An 18,356-nucleotide genomic window follows, 5' to 3' on the forward strand; every position below is an offset into this window, starting at 1 on the left:
CAGGTGATCCTAACTGGTTTGGTCATGTGGCTATCAAGTGCCAGCACTTCAACTGCTCCTCCTCCACTGCTACATCTCCTCCCCAGCTCCTCCTCTCTGGCCCTTTGCCTTGGAGTTGTTCCTCAGAAGCCTCCTGCTTGCTGTGCAGGGCGGAGGAGGGCAAGGAGGGCACTAATGTCATGGTGCCCCCTTCTCCCTCCTGTATCCTGTCTCCACAGAGCAGAGAGGGGGCACAACAGGACTAGGGATATAGCAAGTTTGTTAATTGCTTTTGGGAGTGGTGCAGGGCCAGGGCCGGGGTGAGTCTGCCTTAGCCCCACTACACCACCACCCAGGAGCCACCTGAGGTAAGCAGTGCCTAACTGGAGTCCACATACTAAACCCCTCCCCAAGTCATGAACCACCTCATGTACCTCAAGCTCCTGCCCTAGCCCTGGGCCCCCATGCATGCAAACATCCTCCCAGGGCCTGCAACTAGAACGCCCTCCTGCAACCCAACTGCCTGCCCCAAGCTCAGCTCAGAGCCCCTCATGCTCTACATCCCTTAACCCAAGACCAGAACCTGCATCCCAACCCTGGTGAAAGTGAGTGAAAGTGGGGGAGGGAGGGAGGATGGAGTGAGCAGGGGCGGGGCCTCAGAGAGAGGCAGGGCAAGGAGCACAGAAGAGGCGGGGCAAGGGTGTTTGGGCTTGAGGTAGATCTTGGATTGCACTTATATTCAAAAAGTGATCTCATGCTTAAAAAGGTTGGCGACCACTGGGTAGATTGTAGTGATGTGTAAAGAAACAACAAGTAGTCCTGTGTAACTTGTAAAATCATATCAATAACGGCAGCTGAAATGTTTTGGTGGGGGAAGCACATATTCTGCACAAGGCGAATGTAACATCACCGCTCAAAGCTGCCCCTCAGAGACTGGTGTCCTATAAGCCCCTCCCCTCCATATTAATAAATGACATCGGTCATGTATATTTACATGCTCAAACAAATTAAACCAGAGTATGGTCATACAATTGGCTATGCAACTTGCAGTCATTCTCCATCAAGAAGCCTCTCCCAGCCCATACTAGCTACTCTTCAATCAGCACCTCTGAGCCCTGGGCTGCTTTCTCCCCCCAGGAGAGGACAGAAAACTCTCCTTAGACCATTTCCTATACCACTTCAGGAAGCCAGCAGGCCAACCCACTTTATTAACTTTCACCAAGCAGCAGCTCCTCCTCCATCTCTACACGCACGCGTCCATCCCCCTCCCCCTCCTCTTCCTCTTGGCCTCTCTTATCTAAAACCAGACTAGTCACATGACCTTAATTTTTTCCATCTGGGGAGGAGGGATTGGCTGAAATGCACCTCCCCTTAAAAAGCCAGGAAACTTGTGACAATAAACACATAGAAAAATTCTGCTCCCCCTCCAATGACACTTTCACAAGCGCCACCAGAGTTATGGATCCCCAGAGTTATGTATCCCAAGACCAAGACAATACTATTGCACAAGCAAAGCTGGCCAGCACAAATTCAACTTAACTTCCAGAGAAGCTCTTAGACATTGGGAAATCATGTCTGAGTCCAGGCAGACAGCCAGTGAAGCCTGGAATTTCCCTTCTAAGTTCCTGCATATGTATGGATGTCCTTTCAGGGAATTGCATCTATATTCGAAACAAGTCCTTTTAGGGAAACTGCTCTGACACCGGCATCAAGCAGCTGGGAACCGTCAGCCTGAAATAAACCAGCCCCATAGTGGAGCTGAGTGAATAAAACAGTAGAACACCATTTGAAAATTGTGCCTCTGGTACATATCCCCTGGTGGAGGTAGAACTCAGGAAAATAGGAATGTGAGCAAGACACGAGAAGTCATTCTTCCACTCTACTCTGTGCTGATTACGCCTCAGTTGGAGTATTATGACCAGTTCTGGGCACCACATTTCAAGAAAGATGTGGAAAAATTGGAGAAGGTCTAGAGAAGAGCAATGAGAATGATTAAAGGTCTAGAGAACATGACCTATGAGGGAAGACTGAAAGAACTGGTCTTGTTTAGTATGGAAAGAAGACTGAGAGAGGGCGTAATAGCGGTTTTCAGGTAACTAAAAGGTGTTGCAAGGAGGAGGGAGAAAAATTGTTCTCCTAGGCCTCTCAGGATAGGATAAGAAGCAATGGGCTTAAACTGCAGCAAGGGAGGTTTACGTTGGACATTAGGAAAAACTTCCTGTCAGGGTGGTTAAACACTGGAATAAATTGCCTAGGGTGATTGCAGAATCTCCATCATTGGCGATATTTAAGAGCAGGTTAGACAGACACTTGTCAGGGATGATCCGACAATGCTTGGTCCTGCCATGAGGGCAGTTGACTGGACTCGATGACCTCTTGACATCCCTTCCCGTTGTAATATTCTATGATTATATGAAATGCTGATGACCAGGGATGGACTTGCATTAGGATTAGGGCTGGTTACTAGTCCCCGGCCTCAGATCTGGGGTGGATGATAACCAGTTTCCTCTGTAAGTTGAGAGTTTGGGCAGCCGCCCAGGAGAGGTTTAAATGCTGCCCATCTGGGATTATCCTGGCTCTAAGGGCTGGCAGCATGTGTTTCTACTGGTGGTGCACACCCACACATGCTTTGGTGCACACAACAAAATTTATTCTGCACATGAATGGAAAAATGAGAGGGAACATTGATGGTGACCCGCAACATAGGTTTAGGCTTAAGGCCAGTGGGCGGGCATGGTGGCAGGGATGGAAAGTATTAGTGGCCACAAGTTAGGTTTCTGAGAGGAGCTTGGACTGCAATTCAGATTGGTTTGTAGCAGCAAGTTGGGGCTAAGGTTGGCACAAGCTGGTGGACTCAGGCTGAGGGTTAGGGTTAGGGTTAATGAGGGTTAGGCTAGGGTTAATGTAAGACCCTTAGCTCATAACAGCTCCTAAAAACTTGGCACCAGAGAGGAGGGGGAGGGGGCATGAAGAAGAGAGGAGCTTTCCAAACACTAGGGACAATGGAAAAGAAAGAGAAACAGGCAGGAAACAAGCGGAATGCAAGCCAAACCAAACAGCTGCCGGGAGTGGGGCAGGGCTGCTCGCTTTGGGAACTCCTTGGTAGACGGAAGAGCTGCAGAGGGCGCCACTGGGGGGCTAGGGTTTGGTATCAGGGGCTCTGCTCTCAGCGTGGGCGCGTGGAAAAGGGAGGTGAGGAGGCCAGAGAGCTTGGGGCCAAGTGCGCAGAAAGAGGGTAAAGGGCAGCCAGCTGCTGAGCGCGTCTACCCAGGGGCTGGGATTGATTGTGCGCGCAGAGGGTTGTCGGAGCGCTGGGGCGTGTGTGCTTCTCCAGGGGCTGAATCGTGCTGTAGTGCGGGTAGCCCGGGGCTGGCTCCTACAGTGAGGTGTTGTACGTGTGTCTCGTGCGGCGGGGCGAGGGGTGTGCAGTGTGTGTGCAGCCCGGGGCTGGAATCGATTGTTGGAAAGCGGGTGTGCGCGTGTGTGTGGTTAGCCAGGGCTTGAATCGCGTAGTGCGTGTAGCCAGGGTCTGAAGGAATCGGGTGTGTAGCCAGAAGCTTGCGGTGGTGGTGTGGTAAGTATCCAAGGAGTGGATCCCGCAGTGGAGTGGAGTGTGTGTGTGTGTGGGGAGGGGGAGGGGGAGTGTCGTGAAGCTAGGAGTGTGTGTGTAGCCAGGTGCTGGACCCTTGAACCCTGCAGTGAAGGTGTGTGCGCGCGTGTGTATCGGGCAGTGTGTGTAGCCAGGGGCTGGACCTTGCATTGAAGAGGGGGTGTGTAGCCAGGGACTGGACCCTGCATTGAACGGTGTGTGTGGGGGGGGGGGGGCGGCAGGGGTTGGACCCTGCATTGAAGAAAGTGTGTGTGTGTAGCCAGGGACTGGACCCTGCATTGAACGGTGTGTGTGTGTGGGGGGGGGGGGCAGGGGTTGGACCCTGCATTGAAGAAAGTGTGTGTGTGTGAAGCCAGGGACTGGACTCTGCTGTGAAGGTGTGTATGGTGCAGCGGGGCTTGTGTGTAGCCAGGGGTTGGACCCTGCTTTGAAGGGGTGTGTGTGTGTGTAGCCAGAGGCTGGACCCTGCAGTGAACGGGTGTGTGTGTGTGTGTAGCCAGGGGTTGGACCCTGCAGTGAAGGGGGGTGTGTGTGTGTGTGTAGCCAGGGGTTGGACCCTGCAGTGAAGGGGTGTGTGTGTGTGTGTGTGTGTAGTCAGGGGCTGGACCCTGCAGTGAACGGGTGTGTGTAGCCAGGGACTGGACCCTGCATTGAACAGGGTGTGTGTGTATGTGGGGGGGGGGCAGGGGTTGGAACCTGCATTGAAGAAAGTGTGTGTGTGTAGCCAGGGACTGGACCCTGCATTGAACGGTGTGTGTGTGTGTGGGGGGGGGGCAGGGGTTGGACCCTGCATTGAAGAAAGTGTGTGTGTGTGAAGCCAGGGACTGGACTCTGCTGTGAAGGTGTGTATGGTGCAGCGGGGATTGTGTGTAGCCAGGGGTTGGACCCTGCAGTGAAGGGGTTTGTGTGTGTGTGTAGCCAGGGGCTGGACCCTGCAGTGAACGGGGGTGTGTGTGGGTAGCCAGGGGCTGGACTCTGCAGTGAAGGGGTGTGTGTGTGTAGCCAGGAGCTGGACCCTCCAGTGAAGGTGTGTGTGTGTGTATCGTGCAGTGGGCAGTGTGTGTAGCCAGGGGCTGGCTCGTGCCCACAAGCACGCCCCGCACCAGATGCTGCCGGATCTGCTCAGCCTGCTGCTGGCCCTGCTGTGCCTGGTCCTGGCTTGGAGGCTGCTGCGGTGTCGGGCCGGTCCCGCCGGGCCGGTCGTCAGCCGCCACTACTCAGTGCCGGGACGCGGCTTCCAGCTGAAGAAATGGGCCCTGCGGGGTCTCTTCTCCTGCGCCTTCCGCCGGCGCCAGCGAGCTCGCGGCCGGCCGTCCCGGCGGGAGCAGATGGGCTTGGGAGCCGGCCAGGAGGCGCTGTTCTCGGGCGCGCAGCCCCGCCATGGGGCGGAGGAGCAGGAGCGGCTGCAGGAACTGGTCCACGATGCCCATGTGAGTGAGCCCCCTGCTGTGCCACCCCCGTGCCACCCGCTCCCCTTGCCAGGGAGCCTCCGGGAGGGGGGATGAGCCCGGCACCTTTCTGGGGAGCAGGGAGGTGCGAAGGAGCGTGACCAGAGCTCCCAGCCTCCTCCCAGCCGGGACTGACCGCTGCAGCCTTAGACGGGACCTCCAGAGGTCATCAAGTCCAGCCTCTGCCCTAGGGCAGGACCAAGCACCATCTATCTGCTCTTAAATATCTCCAGGGATGGAGATTCCACAACCTCCTTGGGCAACTTTTTCCAGTGTTTCACCACTCTGACAGCAGGAAGTTTTTCCTAATGTCCAACCTAAACCTCCCTTGCAGCAGCTTAAGTCCATTGCATCTTGTCCTATCATCAAAGGTTAAGGAGAATAATTTTTCTTCCTCCTGGTGACACCCTTTTAGGTAAAGGTAGTCCCTGGGTTATGAATCATCGATTTACGACCGTTCGTCCTTACAACCAACCTCCCATTAAGCGCGTCCCTGAGTTACAAACGTGATCCGCACTTACGAACAGCGCGGACACATGTAAATAAATAGGGTCTGACTTACGAACAGATCAAGTTACGACCAAGTGCTTGGTACGTAACTTGTTTGTAAGTTGGGGATTGCCTGAACTTGAAAACCGCTATCATGTCCCCTCAGTCTTGTCTTTTCCAAACGGAACAAACTCAGTTCTTTCAGTCTTCCCTCACAGCGCTTGTTTTCTAAACTTTTAATCATTCTTGTTCCTCTTCTCTGGACCCTCTCCAATTTCTCCATATGTTTTTTGAAATGTGGTGCTCAGAACTGGATGCTGTACTCCAGTGGAGGCCTAATCAGGACAGGGGAGAGTGCACGAATGACTTCTTGTGTCTTGCTCGCAACACCCCTGTTAATGCTGACACATTTGTGGCATAAAGGAATGGGGCATGTTTTTAGCTGGTGTAAGGATTTAGGGCTCCATGAACGCACCTTTGATTCACTTTAGCATCTGGCCAGCATTGGACAAAGAAACGCACCAGCTGACAACCAGCTAGCTTGGACTATCACCTCTGCAAAGACATGTTGAGCAATGTTCCCAGTAAGCTGGGCGCATGTGCAGCTGCTCAAGAGAGATTCTAATGCCACCTAGTTGATTAGCAGAGAGCCCACAGTTAGGTTTGTGTTTTTCCTGGTGGTGCACATTCAAACATGGTATGGTGCACACAACAACATTTATTCTGCACGCAGATGGAAAAAATCCACACTTGGAGTGAAAAGATTAGAGGGAACACTGAAGCTGAGCCCTCCACCTCTGCTTTCTTCCTAATTGTTTCGCTCTCTTGTCACATCTTGTCTTCCTTTGATTGTAAATTCCTCCTGACAGGGATGCATGCATCTATTTGTGCAGTGGGCGAGTGAGCTTAGCTGGGGCTTCCACACGCCACTGTAGTACAGATAATAAATACTACGAGACCAATGTTGCAGGAACTAGAACCAGAATGATATTGCAGGGTCTAGAAGCTGGTGATAAGAAAGTCCTGGTCAGAGGCCAAGGCAGAAGGTGCAGTATAACTAAAGACTTAGGGCCAGATCTTCTCCAGATGTAAATGGGCATTGCTTCCTGAAGCAAGGTTGATTTACACCAGCTGAGGATTTGACTTACTTTCATTTTGGAAAAACATCTCACAATTTGTGATATTTTTTAAAGTTTTGGGGAATCCAGACTTTTCTCTTTTTTTGCCCAAGCGGATTATCCCACATTAGTGGTGTGTGTGTGTGTGTGTGTGTTGGGGGAAGGGGTATTTTATTTTTTAAATAAAAGGATATTTGTAATGCTGGCTGTTTGAGTGACTGGGACACAGAGCAATTCCTGGACATTGCCATAAGTGATGTTGGATGTGCATCTTAAAGCAGAGTTGGAAGAACCGTTCATGTCTTTTCCCATTTGTGAAACCCCTTTTTATGTCGAGGATGAATATCCCCCGTCCCAAACTGCAGGGGCCCGGTGAGGCTGTTGGGTGAGGCTGTTGGCTCCCCTGCCCAGCCTTACCTTTTCCCTCTTCAGACTGAGAGTAATGGAGCATCCAGAGATGTTCAACAATAGTTCAGAAACTCTCCAAATAGCTGTTTTACAATCCAAAGCACTTTCCTTTGCTCAATACAATTATCACACTTGGTTACCTCAAGTAAGGCACATGCATGCATACTTAGATGCTTAGATGCCCACCCAGTGCAAGTATCTTCAAGTACATTTTTCATGGGCAGGAATTTATCCACACCCAAAATGCACACACAAGTCAGTGCATGCATGTGCAAACCTGATTTTTGAACTGCAACTTGTGGTGATGGGGGGGAAGGGGGATTGCACAATTTGCGTGTTTATACTGCTGTATTTGCAAAGCTGGATCTAAGTGCATAACATGGGAGTCAGCATTTGACATTTAGATCCTTAATTACCCGGTTAGAATGTGACTGGATTTTACTGAAATATAATTCTTTCTTCCAAGCTACTATGTTGACTTGGCTCCGGGGCAGTAAATATACCCCCTGGATTCTGGGGTCAATACCAGTGCTATTTGCCAACCGTAGAGTCAATCTCGGTTGTAACTCCAGATGGCAGGCATGGGCATGCTGAAACACATGAGGCTCAGGACCTGTGACTAGGGTTCTTAGATGCTAAAATAATACAATTCACAAGTAATAATTTTGACTTGAAATGTGTCAGAAGTCTTCAGAATGATTCCAAAACAAAGATTTCCCAGCATTTTGATCTTGTTAAAAGTTTTGAAAACATTTTTTCCCTTTTTTGTCATGGTTTGGGACAAAGGAAAATGCCAAACACTGAAAAGACTTTTGCAAGTCATTAGTTCCACCTGCTGGCCTGCTCAAGGTAACTCATCTGGCTGCATCAAATGAAAGGCACAAGTGCCAAGTTCCTAAGAGGCAGGCCAGCCAAAACGGTGGGGGGAGTTAAGGGACCAACTGCCCTGGGGCCTGGTGATTCAAAAGGACCTGGGGCTCCTGGTCACCAGCTCTACCGCACCCAATGTTCCCTCTAATTTTTTCCATCTATGTGTGGAATAATGTTATGATGTGCACTGAGGCATGTGAAACCCATGGTGCCAGCTGTGGTCAGTCTGCTAATCAGTTGGGTGGCACTTGAATCTTTCCTGAGTGGCCATCCAAGCACTCATCTTAAAGGAAACACTGGCTCTGGACCTTTCCCTTGGGGACCCACCCCTTCTGAGAGCACAGAGTTGGGAATCCCCCCTGGCAATTTTGTTGGCCCCCTGCTTAGAGGAAGCTTGGGGGTCCAAGACTGTGATATGGAAGTGATTAATATTAAAAGGGCAAATTTGGTTGCTGAAGCTCTATGCAGGAAATATGTCAGCGGTCTTCTCTAGTTACAAGCACCCTTGTTTCAAACTTTTCTTCTAGAGGAAAATGTGACACTATTCATTGCAAAACTAGCAACATGATTGATTTAGGGCACTATCGGACTTGTTCCAACTGAAGACAAAGCCAGGTTTTCAGTCATCTTTTCCTTCTCCTACAACTTTCTCCCAGTTGCTGCCCAGCCTTCCTACATTTCTTCTGTTTATCCATTTTAGCCATTGTTTCTCAACTCCCAAGTTAGCAAACAGGAAAAAAAAAATCAATAACTAATGAGCAATGGGACCATTGCACAATCAGTTGTTATAGTAATGGCTGTGGAATGCAGATTATTTCCCGTCCATTTCTTAAATTGACATGTGGTCATGCCGATAGTAAAACAGGAAAAAGCATTGTTGGAGCTCACAAGGCACGGAGGGCAGTGCTTCTCTGGTGGTGGTGGCTCCCTGGAGTGCCCGGGGCTATGATGCCTGGCCAGCGCCTCCTCGCGGGGGGGCCAGGGTTGCGTTGTCCTGCTGGAGGTGCTCCCTAGGAAGGGGGTAGTGCTGTGCTTCCTGGCCTAGGCCAGTATCTTCTTCTGTGGGTCTGGCAGCTCCTACTGGGGGAGAAGGAGGATGTGCTGCTTTGCTGGCATCTCTTCCCAGGGGGTGAGGGATGGGCTGTAGCAGCAGAAGCTGCCTTGCTCAGCCCTGGATTGTGGCTGCTACCACAGTGGCAGGGTCATGGCTGGTGGGGCTCCCTTGCAGTTCAACACTGGGGCTGAGGGCCAGGGTGGAGTGGTTTGGCTTGAGGCTTTGGGGTGGGGGTCCACTTACTCCAGCTGGTGACCTGCAACATGGAGAGATTGGGCCCCAGCCAGCTCTCTCTTACTGGTGTGGCCACCCCCCTGTGTACACTCTGCGGTATAACTGTCCCCCATGCTCGCTGTTTGTTGTGGTCATTCTGGAGCATTACTGTCCCTTCTACCAGACCCCTCCCTTTCCATGTTATGGAAAACAGTTTGATTCTAGGCACATCTCCTGGTGCAACTGTTACCCCAGATTTCACTGAAGACCACCCCAGGGTTAAATTCATATGGATTTATTAAAGGAGGAATTAACAGTCCACTATAGGGTTAAACTAAAGCGGACTGAGCTGTCATTGAATGCCACTAAAGGGTTAAACTAAAGGGGATTGAGCTGTAAGCACCGGGTTATTGTAGAGAGATGGGATGGAACCGGGATGGTTCCTCCTACATGCTTAAGCTTCCCTCAATGGGCCCACTTCCCATGAGGGCCCCAGTCAATTTGGAACACTATATCATTCCCCTGATGAAACTGCCTGTGAGTCAACACCCATTGTTACTGCCCAGAGAAAGAGGAGGGGGAAACTTTGTCACCTTCCCCTCCACTGTGGATTCAAGGAGGCGGGGGAAGGGGGCTTTTCCCCTTTCCCAAAGAGCAGCATCATACCCAAAACCTGGAAGGGGGAGTGGGCATATCGGGATTCTCACATGTTCCCTACTGTTACCAGATTTGCCCAATACTCTGGGGTATGCTCATTTATTAGCGTTATGGGATTGGGGGGAGGTTATCAGTGTGCTGCTTGTGCTTACTTGTACTCTCATATGGAGCTGAATTCTCCCTGCTGCCTCCCACTGGAGCTCTCCTGCAGGAACTAGGTTCCTCAAGATGGGGTTCCTCCCACCTTAGCAACACACACAGACACTCACACCCGCTAACAGAGCACGTCTGAGAGGACTGGGTACTCAGCACTCACAAGCTGAGCCCTCATATGTCCCTGGACTGAGCAGGCTGGGTTTAACAGCAATGCCACACTACACCCTCGTGTGCCTTTGGACTCAGTGGGCTGGATTAAACAGCACTTTAAGCTGCCATCCTCATAAGCCCCCAGGTTCAGCACCCCCTATCCCCACTTTCACCCCACAGTCATTCACTGGTAAACCACACGATGAGCAAACCCCACAGGATTTTGGGCACTCCAGGGATCTTTAGCTTGGGTACAAGAAGCTTTGTTGCAGAGCGAATGGGGAAGCCAAAACAACACCCCTTGAGGAAGAGTGAGCAAAAGAGAAAGAAAGAGAGAAGCAACCAGCTTAACAATGCAAGTTATTTATTTCTGGGTAGTGAATATATAGCCAAACACACAAAACTGTCACAATATTAAATCTCAATTGAAACTGATTACAAATGTTAGGTAACCATATAACAGTTTACACAGGGAAGAGTCAGGAGGCTATGTTAGTGTGGAAGAGGGGGAGGAAGAGGGAGAGAGACCTCACCACTCTATGGAGCTTGCACTGATGGGGTTCCCAGATGGTGATGGGAGCTGGGGGTCCAGAGGGCAGGAAACAAGCAGAGCAGAGCCCCCAGCATGATCAGACGGGAGATGAAGAAGTCTCAATGGAACTTGTTGTATATTGGGTTGTAGATATAGATCTTGTTATTATGGTAACTGAGTAGGTCACTGGGGTCAGCCCAGCTAGTCTGGGCTTGTTTGAGTTCTGTGCTATGCAATAAAATGGACACTTGCACCTACTTCAGCTCTCTGCCTTTCCACTGATTTCTTCCTGTGCTGTGAAACTCCCCACGACATAACAGAACTGATGCGGTTTAAATCCAGTTTTTCTTGGGCAAGGGTAGGAGTTTTGATAGGGATAGGACAATAGTTTGAGGAGGACACTGGATTTGTTAATGGGTAAACAGAGGTGAGACAATAGAGTCTGATCACAGCTGGTTATGGGTGGTGTTCCTTGAAGAAGCTCACAATGCAACTAGGCAGTATTTTGGATGTCAATAGGATCCATTACTAGAAATGGTCTGAAAATGACTAATTTGGGTGTGAGCAGGCCTGGGTTCATTAGCATCTGGAGCAGGGATTTCCCATCAGGCAGTGCTTCTCTGCTTTCGGTATCCCATAGTGCAGTGCTGTTCCTGCTTTGGAAGAACTGGTCTCCATTCTGTCTGCTAATGGAGATGACTCTCTGTTCTATCTTCAATGCAGATGAGGCTGGGGTGTTTCCTTAATTCTATCACCCTTGTCTGAAGCCATTTAGGTGTGTCTTCCCCGGCCTTTTCACTGCTTTGTCTCTGATTCTAGTAGAGGCCTGGGGGAGCGGGGTGGTTTTCCACGAGTGTCACTCCCTAGTTCCCCAAGAGCACAGGGCTGGTAGGTAACACTACTCCATGTTGTCCTTTTCCTCTAATGTCCCTGGAAGGGAGAGCAGGTGTGTTGAGGTTCCCACATGCTCTCTACTCCAGGGCAAACCAAACCCTGACCTTGCTTTCATTTATGATAATAGGAAGCTGCATACCATTTTACCATTTAGGAGTTCTGGAACAAAAGGACTCACAGACAGATGGGCAGATAGATGCACATTTCCAAAATATATAATAGATTGCTATTTGCAAAATGCTTTGAGATGCTTGGTTGGAAGGGACTGGAGGCATGGGGATTGCAGGTGTTTACTAAAAACATTCTGTCTCAAGTCCACCGGAGTCATTCTTCAAGGGTATGTCTGCACTGCCACCCTAGTTCGAACTAGGGTGGCTAATGTAGGCATTCGAACTTGCAAATGAAGCCCGGGATTTAAATATCCTGGGCTTTATTTGCATGTTCCTGGGGGCCGCCATTTTTAAATGCCCTGTAGTTTGAACTACCTGCCCGCAGCTACATGCGGCACGGACTAGGTAGTTCGAATTAAAGCTCCTAATTCGAACTACCATTACTCCTCCTGCAATGAGGAGTAACGATAGTTCGAATTAGGAGCTTTAATTCAAACTGCCTAGTCCGTGCCGCGTGTAGCTGCGGGCAGGTAGTTCGAACTACAGGGCATTTAAAAATGGCAGCGCCCAGGAACATGCAAATGAAGCCCGGGATATTTAAATCCCGGGCTTCATTTGCAAGTTCGAATGCCTACATTAGCCACCCTAGTTCGAACTAGGGGGCTAGTGCAGACATACCCCAAAGGATTCATGTTAGGAAGAAAGAGCCTTCTATGCTCTTTGAATAAGGAGGAAACGTAGCTGGCCTGATGATTTTTGACACACATCTCACTTCCCATTCGTTCTGTGTCCTCTCAACACTACGGCATTTATTGTTGTGATTTGTTTATTTGTTTCCCTTTCCGAAGGCCCTGGATTCAGTTTACCTCACTGGGTTCACAGAAACCGACAAGACTTTTGTGATCACTCGCCTCGGAAGGCGTCCAAATGGCCTATGTGAAATGTGGCTCTTCCTCCGAGTGGATGGAATTGGAGAGTTTGAAGTAAGTGGAGGGTGAGAGGAAAATAGGTGGCAGGGAATAATATTCCAAAGTGATGTTTGTTGACTATCAGGGATGTATCATTGAGGTGGAACCCCAACACTAGGAATATAAATCCAGTTTATATTTTAAAAGTTGTGCAAAATATAGTGTGAAATCATCTCTTCATTGACATCAATAGAAATTTTTTGTAACCTTCTTTGAGAGCTAGTGATAAAAAGCGGCATATAGAAGCTAGGTATTATTATTTTGCCATTGACTTCTATGTGGCCACGATTTTCCCCATTCAGTTGACAACTGTGAGCAGTCCCACTGAAGTCTACATAGCAATATTGACCGACAAGATGATAGGAATAACGATGGATGGGCGGTGGAATAAAAGTGGTTTTATCCTACTATAATCACATGGGTCAATTTCCCTGTGTAGACAAACCATAAGTAGAGCTCTGCACGGATACAAAAATGTGGATCCGCATCCAATCTGCATCAGCCAGGCTCCACTCCTCATCCAATTCGTAATCCATGATCTGGATTTTACGTGTATCTGCACAATAAATCTGGAGAGGAGGGAGCACAGATGAGCCAAGTCCGGCAAGAAAGAGGCAGGCAGCACTCCGGGACTCCACAGGTTGGTGCTTACCAGGTGGGGAGGAGGAGGGAAACCAGGCAGGACAGGCACTCGGCCCCTCCTGCTGGGAGATTTAGGATGCAGTTTCTTGTGTCCTTTTTCTGCCGGCAGTGCAGGGGCCTGCCTGGCCATCCTCCCCTTCACTTGGTGGAGTAGAGAGAGCCCTGAACAGGTATCTATTCCACTATCCGTTCCCAGGTGAGGATATCCATGGATATGCAGGGCTCTAACTATAAGAACATGTGGTAATAATGGTTATTCTTGACAGTGCTGACATCATGAGGTCCTAGAGCAGTAATTTACAGTTTCATTCCATTTGCTGTTTGGTGCTGTCTGCCGTAATTACTTCATGTTCATCATCTCAGGTGTTTTATGTGCAGTGTTATCCTCTGTGAACTATGCAGAATCAAAAAGCTATTGCTGTCAGTGTGTCTGCCATAATAAAACACGACCCCACCTCCGCCTTATCTCCACATTTCAATGAATGTTTTATTGAATTGTCTTCTTAGCACCCAGTGCATCCAGACATGATGGTGAGTGATGAGTCTGAAAAATGCTGGCGTGGCGGAGGTCTGATGATTGAATGCTTAGAGCCACACAGACGGTGGAAAATAAAATTCAATGGACTACTCAGGTATTACCACGTTACGTCGGGGGGAAGATGGTTGCTAAGACACTGGATTCTGACTCAGGGATACTGGGTCAATACTTAGATCTGGCAGAGACTTGCTGTTTCTCCTTGGAAAAGCCATTTAATCTTTCTGCCTCCATTCCCATCTGTAAAATGGGAATGAAGATGCCTCTTTTGTACCTCCTTTTTATTACAAGAACACAGAATGGCCATACTGGGTCAGACCAAAGGTCCATCTAGCCCAGTAGCCTGGCTTTTGACAGTGGCCAATGCCAGGTGCACAAGAAGGACTGAACAGAACAGGTAACCATCAAGTGATCCATCCCCTGTTACCCATTCCTAGCTTTTGGCAAACAGAAGGTAGGGACACCATTCCTACCCATTCTAGCTAATAATCATTGTTGGACCTATCCTCCATGAATTTATCTAGTTCATTTTTGAACCCTTTCATAGCCTTGGCTTTTCCAACATCCTTTGGCAAGGAATTCCAGAGGTTGACTGTGCATAGTGTGAAGAAAACCTTCCTTTTGTTTGTTTTAAAACTGCTGCTTATTAGTTTCATTTGGTGACCCCAAAAGTTCTTGTGTTCTGAGAAGAACTAAATAACACTTCCTTATTCACTTTCTCTACACCAGTCATGATTTAATCTATTTAGATTTGTTACTTATGTGGCTAGCGAGTGCCCTGCACAACAGGACCTGGCTCTATTTAGTTAGAACAGTTATACAGAGTTAATTATGCAATTGCAAGCCTTGTTTCCCATTAACTATAGCCTTTTCCCTGAGCCTCAGAGAACCTCTGCTGAAACATGGGCTACAGCAGTGTTTCTCAACCTTTTTTTAAAGTACCGCTTTAAAAAAAATTAGAAGTACCCCCAGTAACTACAGTTTTCAGACACAACATTTTTTTCTACCATTGCAACACATTTGTTTAAACAACTTTATCGTAGCTGGGCGGGTGATGACATTTTTGGGTGTATAAAGTATAAAAAAAAAATAATAAACACCGTAAAACTTAAAACAAAAAATAGTTTTCTCCAAATTTCAGTTGTGTTGATGTGCCACCCAAACTTCTCTCAAGTACCCCTAAGGGTGCTCGTACTACAGGTTGAGAAACACCGGACTAGAATGCAGTCTGATTAGGATAATTCAGAAAGCACAACACAGAGTTTGAAACAGTGAATTCCATTTCCTATTACCACCTTTAGGTCCTGTTCAAAGACACTGTCATGCCACACACTAGCTTAGTGTACAAATGTTTACGTTCAATACAAACAGCACAAGCATTTTAACCAGTACTTGGGAAGATATTACTAATTCCCTATTAGTTAATAAATCTAGCGGTGTATTCTTCCACCACCACCTTTAACCAATTCTGCTGTTGATATACGAGTAGAGTTTGTGATCTACAATATATAGTGTTGACAATAAAAATTTCAGGAACAACAAGGACTGAAATCCCTCTCATCTTGTCCACATCCAAACATTTCTGCCTAGCCAGGAAAAAAAAATCGGGTCTGGGGGAGAGCCTTCTAGTAGCCATAATCAGTCCTCTGTTGACAGATGACTTGCTCTCTTGAGAGTCTGTTTCAGATGGGAAATCTGTAGCTAAAACATAACAGGTTTTGAGATTTTGGCTGAAATGTTCGAAGTGTGTAAGTGGCTTAGGAGGACTACATCAAGGCATAGGCCCTCGGAGCCAGATTTTCACATGTTTAGGTGCCTCAGGATGTAGACCCCCTACTGGAATTTACAAAAGCACTTGAGCAGGTTAGTTGCCTCTTTGCATCTTTAGGTCCCTAAACACCTTTGAGGAGGTGGCCTAGGAATCTGACTTTCATGCACTAAATCAAAACACTTGAAAATGGAGCTAAACCTCCTAAGTTGCTGAGGGCATGTCTACACGGCAACATTATTTCAAAATAATTAGTGTTATTTTTAAATAACTTAGTCTACACAGCAGGCAGTTATTTCAAAATAATGTCGAAATACTGTCAAGCTGGAGGACTTCTTACTCCAAGTCCTGTATCCCCCCATTGTACGAGGAGTAAGGGAAGTTGGAGGAAGAGTGCTCTATTTTGAAATAAGTACTATGTAGACGCTCCGAATTTAGAAATAAGCTATTTCGTAATAAGTTAATTAATGTAGCTCAATTTGCGTAGCTTATTTCGAGTTAAGCCCTGCTGTGTAGACGCACCCTTAGAGGCTCTTGGAAAATTTTATTACAAGTGATAACACCTGCCACATATTTTGGCTCTGTGTTATCATTTAACCAAGACTCCTGAGAATATCATGTAGCATCTAGATACAACAATTCTGCACCCTTCAGAAGATCAGTTTGGGTCAGCTCTCACAATGAAGATAGGACTTGCAGAAATGCCAGCCTATAAAAGCTGGCTACTTATGCTGCCTTACAGAAGCTGTAAAGCATGTTTAGTAGCTTCAACCCTCCTCTTTAGATTTTTCTGGTTTATCTGCTCTGCCCAGGTACAGAATCAGATGATTTTAACAAAGCCCTTTCTCCTTCTCCATTGCTGCTTTCTTGTTGATTAGACTTTAATTAAATATTGAAATATAAAAGCACACAACAGTCCAGTAAATGAAAAGTGAAAAACAAATGTAAGGAATAGTGGTAAATGCTGCTGATTTATCTTCTAGAAAGGGACCGTATCGGCATCAATGGAACGAAGAGGAGGGCGAACTTGTCCACGTTAAATTCTCTTTCCAGTAAGAGCACTGAAGTTTGATGGATCCATTTATTTTGTAAGAGTATAAACAAGTTCTAGACCAGATGCTATTCGAAGTCTGCTTACACGGTGCATAGATCTTGTGTTGTCCTTCAGCTCAGCGTGAATTTTCTCCTGTCTGTACAATAAATTCCCCGTTAAATTACTAAAATAATGTATTGCACCCCTTCTCACACACCCTAGCCCTCTGCCCTAACCCTCTCTTCCTGTACCTCCCCACACAACCCGATCCTCTGCCCTGAGCCCTTCTCTACACCCCAACTCTGACTCCTGCACCCCATAAATGCCCATCCCCCTGCTGTGAGTCCCCCACATGCTCAAGCCTCTGCCCTAACTCCTGCACCCCAACAAACCTCCTTCCCCCGTCCTGAACCTCCTACACACCTACAGACCCCTGCCCTAACTCCTGTACCCCCAAGAACTCCCAACCTCCTTCCCTGAGTCCCCAGCACTTCCAAGCCACTTCCCTGAGCCCCACACATCTCCAAGCCCCTTCCCTGACTCCTCCTCCCCCCATATCTCCACCCTCTGCCCTGAAACCAACCCAAACCTCCAGCCACCCCGTCCAGAGTCCCCTCTCCCCAGCACTCCATCCCACACTTACATTTCTTACAGGTAGGAAACCACCACACGTAAGACATTTCAGTTACTTTCACCCTGTATACAAGTAATTCAACCGAGCAGCTCGGTGATGGGCTATATGAGAAACAACTCCAATGTCGGCATGATAGCAAGGCTCAAAAGTGGGGGAGGGGAGGCGATGTTTTAGTCTAGCATTAGAAGTATGTGTCTGTCCCGGAAACACCCCTCCTGCTTTCTATCTCCCTTTAGCAATCGGTTCACTGGGAAAAATCATGACTAAAAATAATCTCAAGTCATATTTAGATTTTTTTTTTAGTTATGATTATATTTGCCGAACCACTGAAGAGCTTTGTTCTCCGGAGTACGTTGGTCATAAGTGCATGCAAACAATGCACAGAGCCAACTCTCTAGCGAACTGTCTGCCTGCTCGGATAGGCTGCTGGGAAGTGGCAACAGCATAGCAACTGGACCCAGATATAACGGTGTCTTCTTTGTGGATTTTTGCCAGCACAGACATGTCAGCCGGGGACTGTGTGTCTTCTTACCCCAGACCATCCTGGATTTTTGTAGTGTAGAGTCGGCCTGGGTTTGATTGGTGGTTCCCTATTCTTCCTGAGCTACAGGGGTTGGCTCCTCACTCTCTATCCAATTACTATTCTGCTGAGAAATGTACGTGACATTTCTGATACAGTGTGGAGTGTGTAAGTTACAAGAGATCACAATGGGTGTGTCTAGACTACACCTCTCTGTCGACAGGGAGATGTAGATTAGGCACATTGAAAATGCAAATTGAAATATCCCGTGCTTCATTTGCATAAACATGGCTGCCACTTTTTTCTAAACAGAGCTTTTTTGGGGAAAAAACGGCAGTCTACCCTGTCTACAGAGAGGTGTAGTCTAGACATACCCAATGAGAGAAAGTGAGGCAACGGTATGACAGATTAGGCTCTTTCGCTATCCCCACTGCCATGGGTGGTTGGTGAAGGTATTGCTGAGGGAGGCAAGTCCCCAACCCCACCCCCAGCCCTGCCTCATCTGCCCAGACCACACACCCCATTACAGGGAGGGTGGATAACATGCTGCCCGCCCTCCCCAGCCTTG

General features: G+C 48.2%; 1 protein-coding gene across 8 annotated transcripts in view; it reads left to right on the forward strand.

Annotated features, from left to right (window-relative positions):
- Window positions 1-3,046: 3,046 nt before the first annotated feature.
- LOC102454033 (uncharacterized) overlaps window positions 3,047-18,356 on the forward strand; it is an 86,151-nt gene continuing 70,841 nt past the window's right edge. The window contains exons 1-6 of one of the 8 annotated variants that reach the window (XM_089781527.1): window positions 3,887-4,003; window positions 4,047-4,173; window positions 4,508-5,019; window positions 12,537-12,671; window positions 13,806-13,930; window positions 16,585-16,653. In XM_089781527.1, the coding sequence (XP_089637653.1) occupies window positions 4,696-5,019; window positions 12,537-12,671; window positions 13,806-13,930; window positions 16,585-16,653 (653 nt within the window). In that variant the 5' untranslated portion in view covers window positions 3,887-4,003; window positions 4,047-4,173; window positions 4,508-4,695. Of the gene's footprint in view, window positions 3,554-3,868; window positions 4,174-4,348; window positions 5,020-12,536; window positions 12,672-13,805; window positions 13,931-16,584; window positions 16,654-18,356 lie in introns of those variants that run through there. The other 7 variants (XM_089781529.1, XM_075939969.2, XM_089781525.1 and 4 more) reach the window with 7 other exon arrangements.

The sequence above is a fragment of the Pelodiscus sinensis genome, chromosome 12, assembly GCF_052426305.1.
Source record: "Pelodiscus sinensis isolate ZL-2025 chromosome 12, ASM5242630v1, whole genome shotgun sequence".
In the NCBI taxonomy this organism is placed as follows: Eukaryota; Metazoa; Chordata; order Testudines; family Trionychidae; genus Pelodiscus; species Pelodiscus sinensis.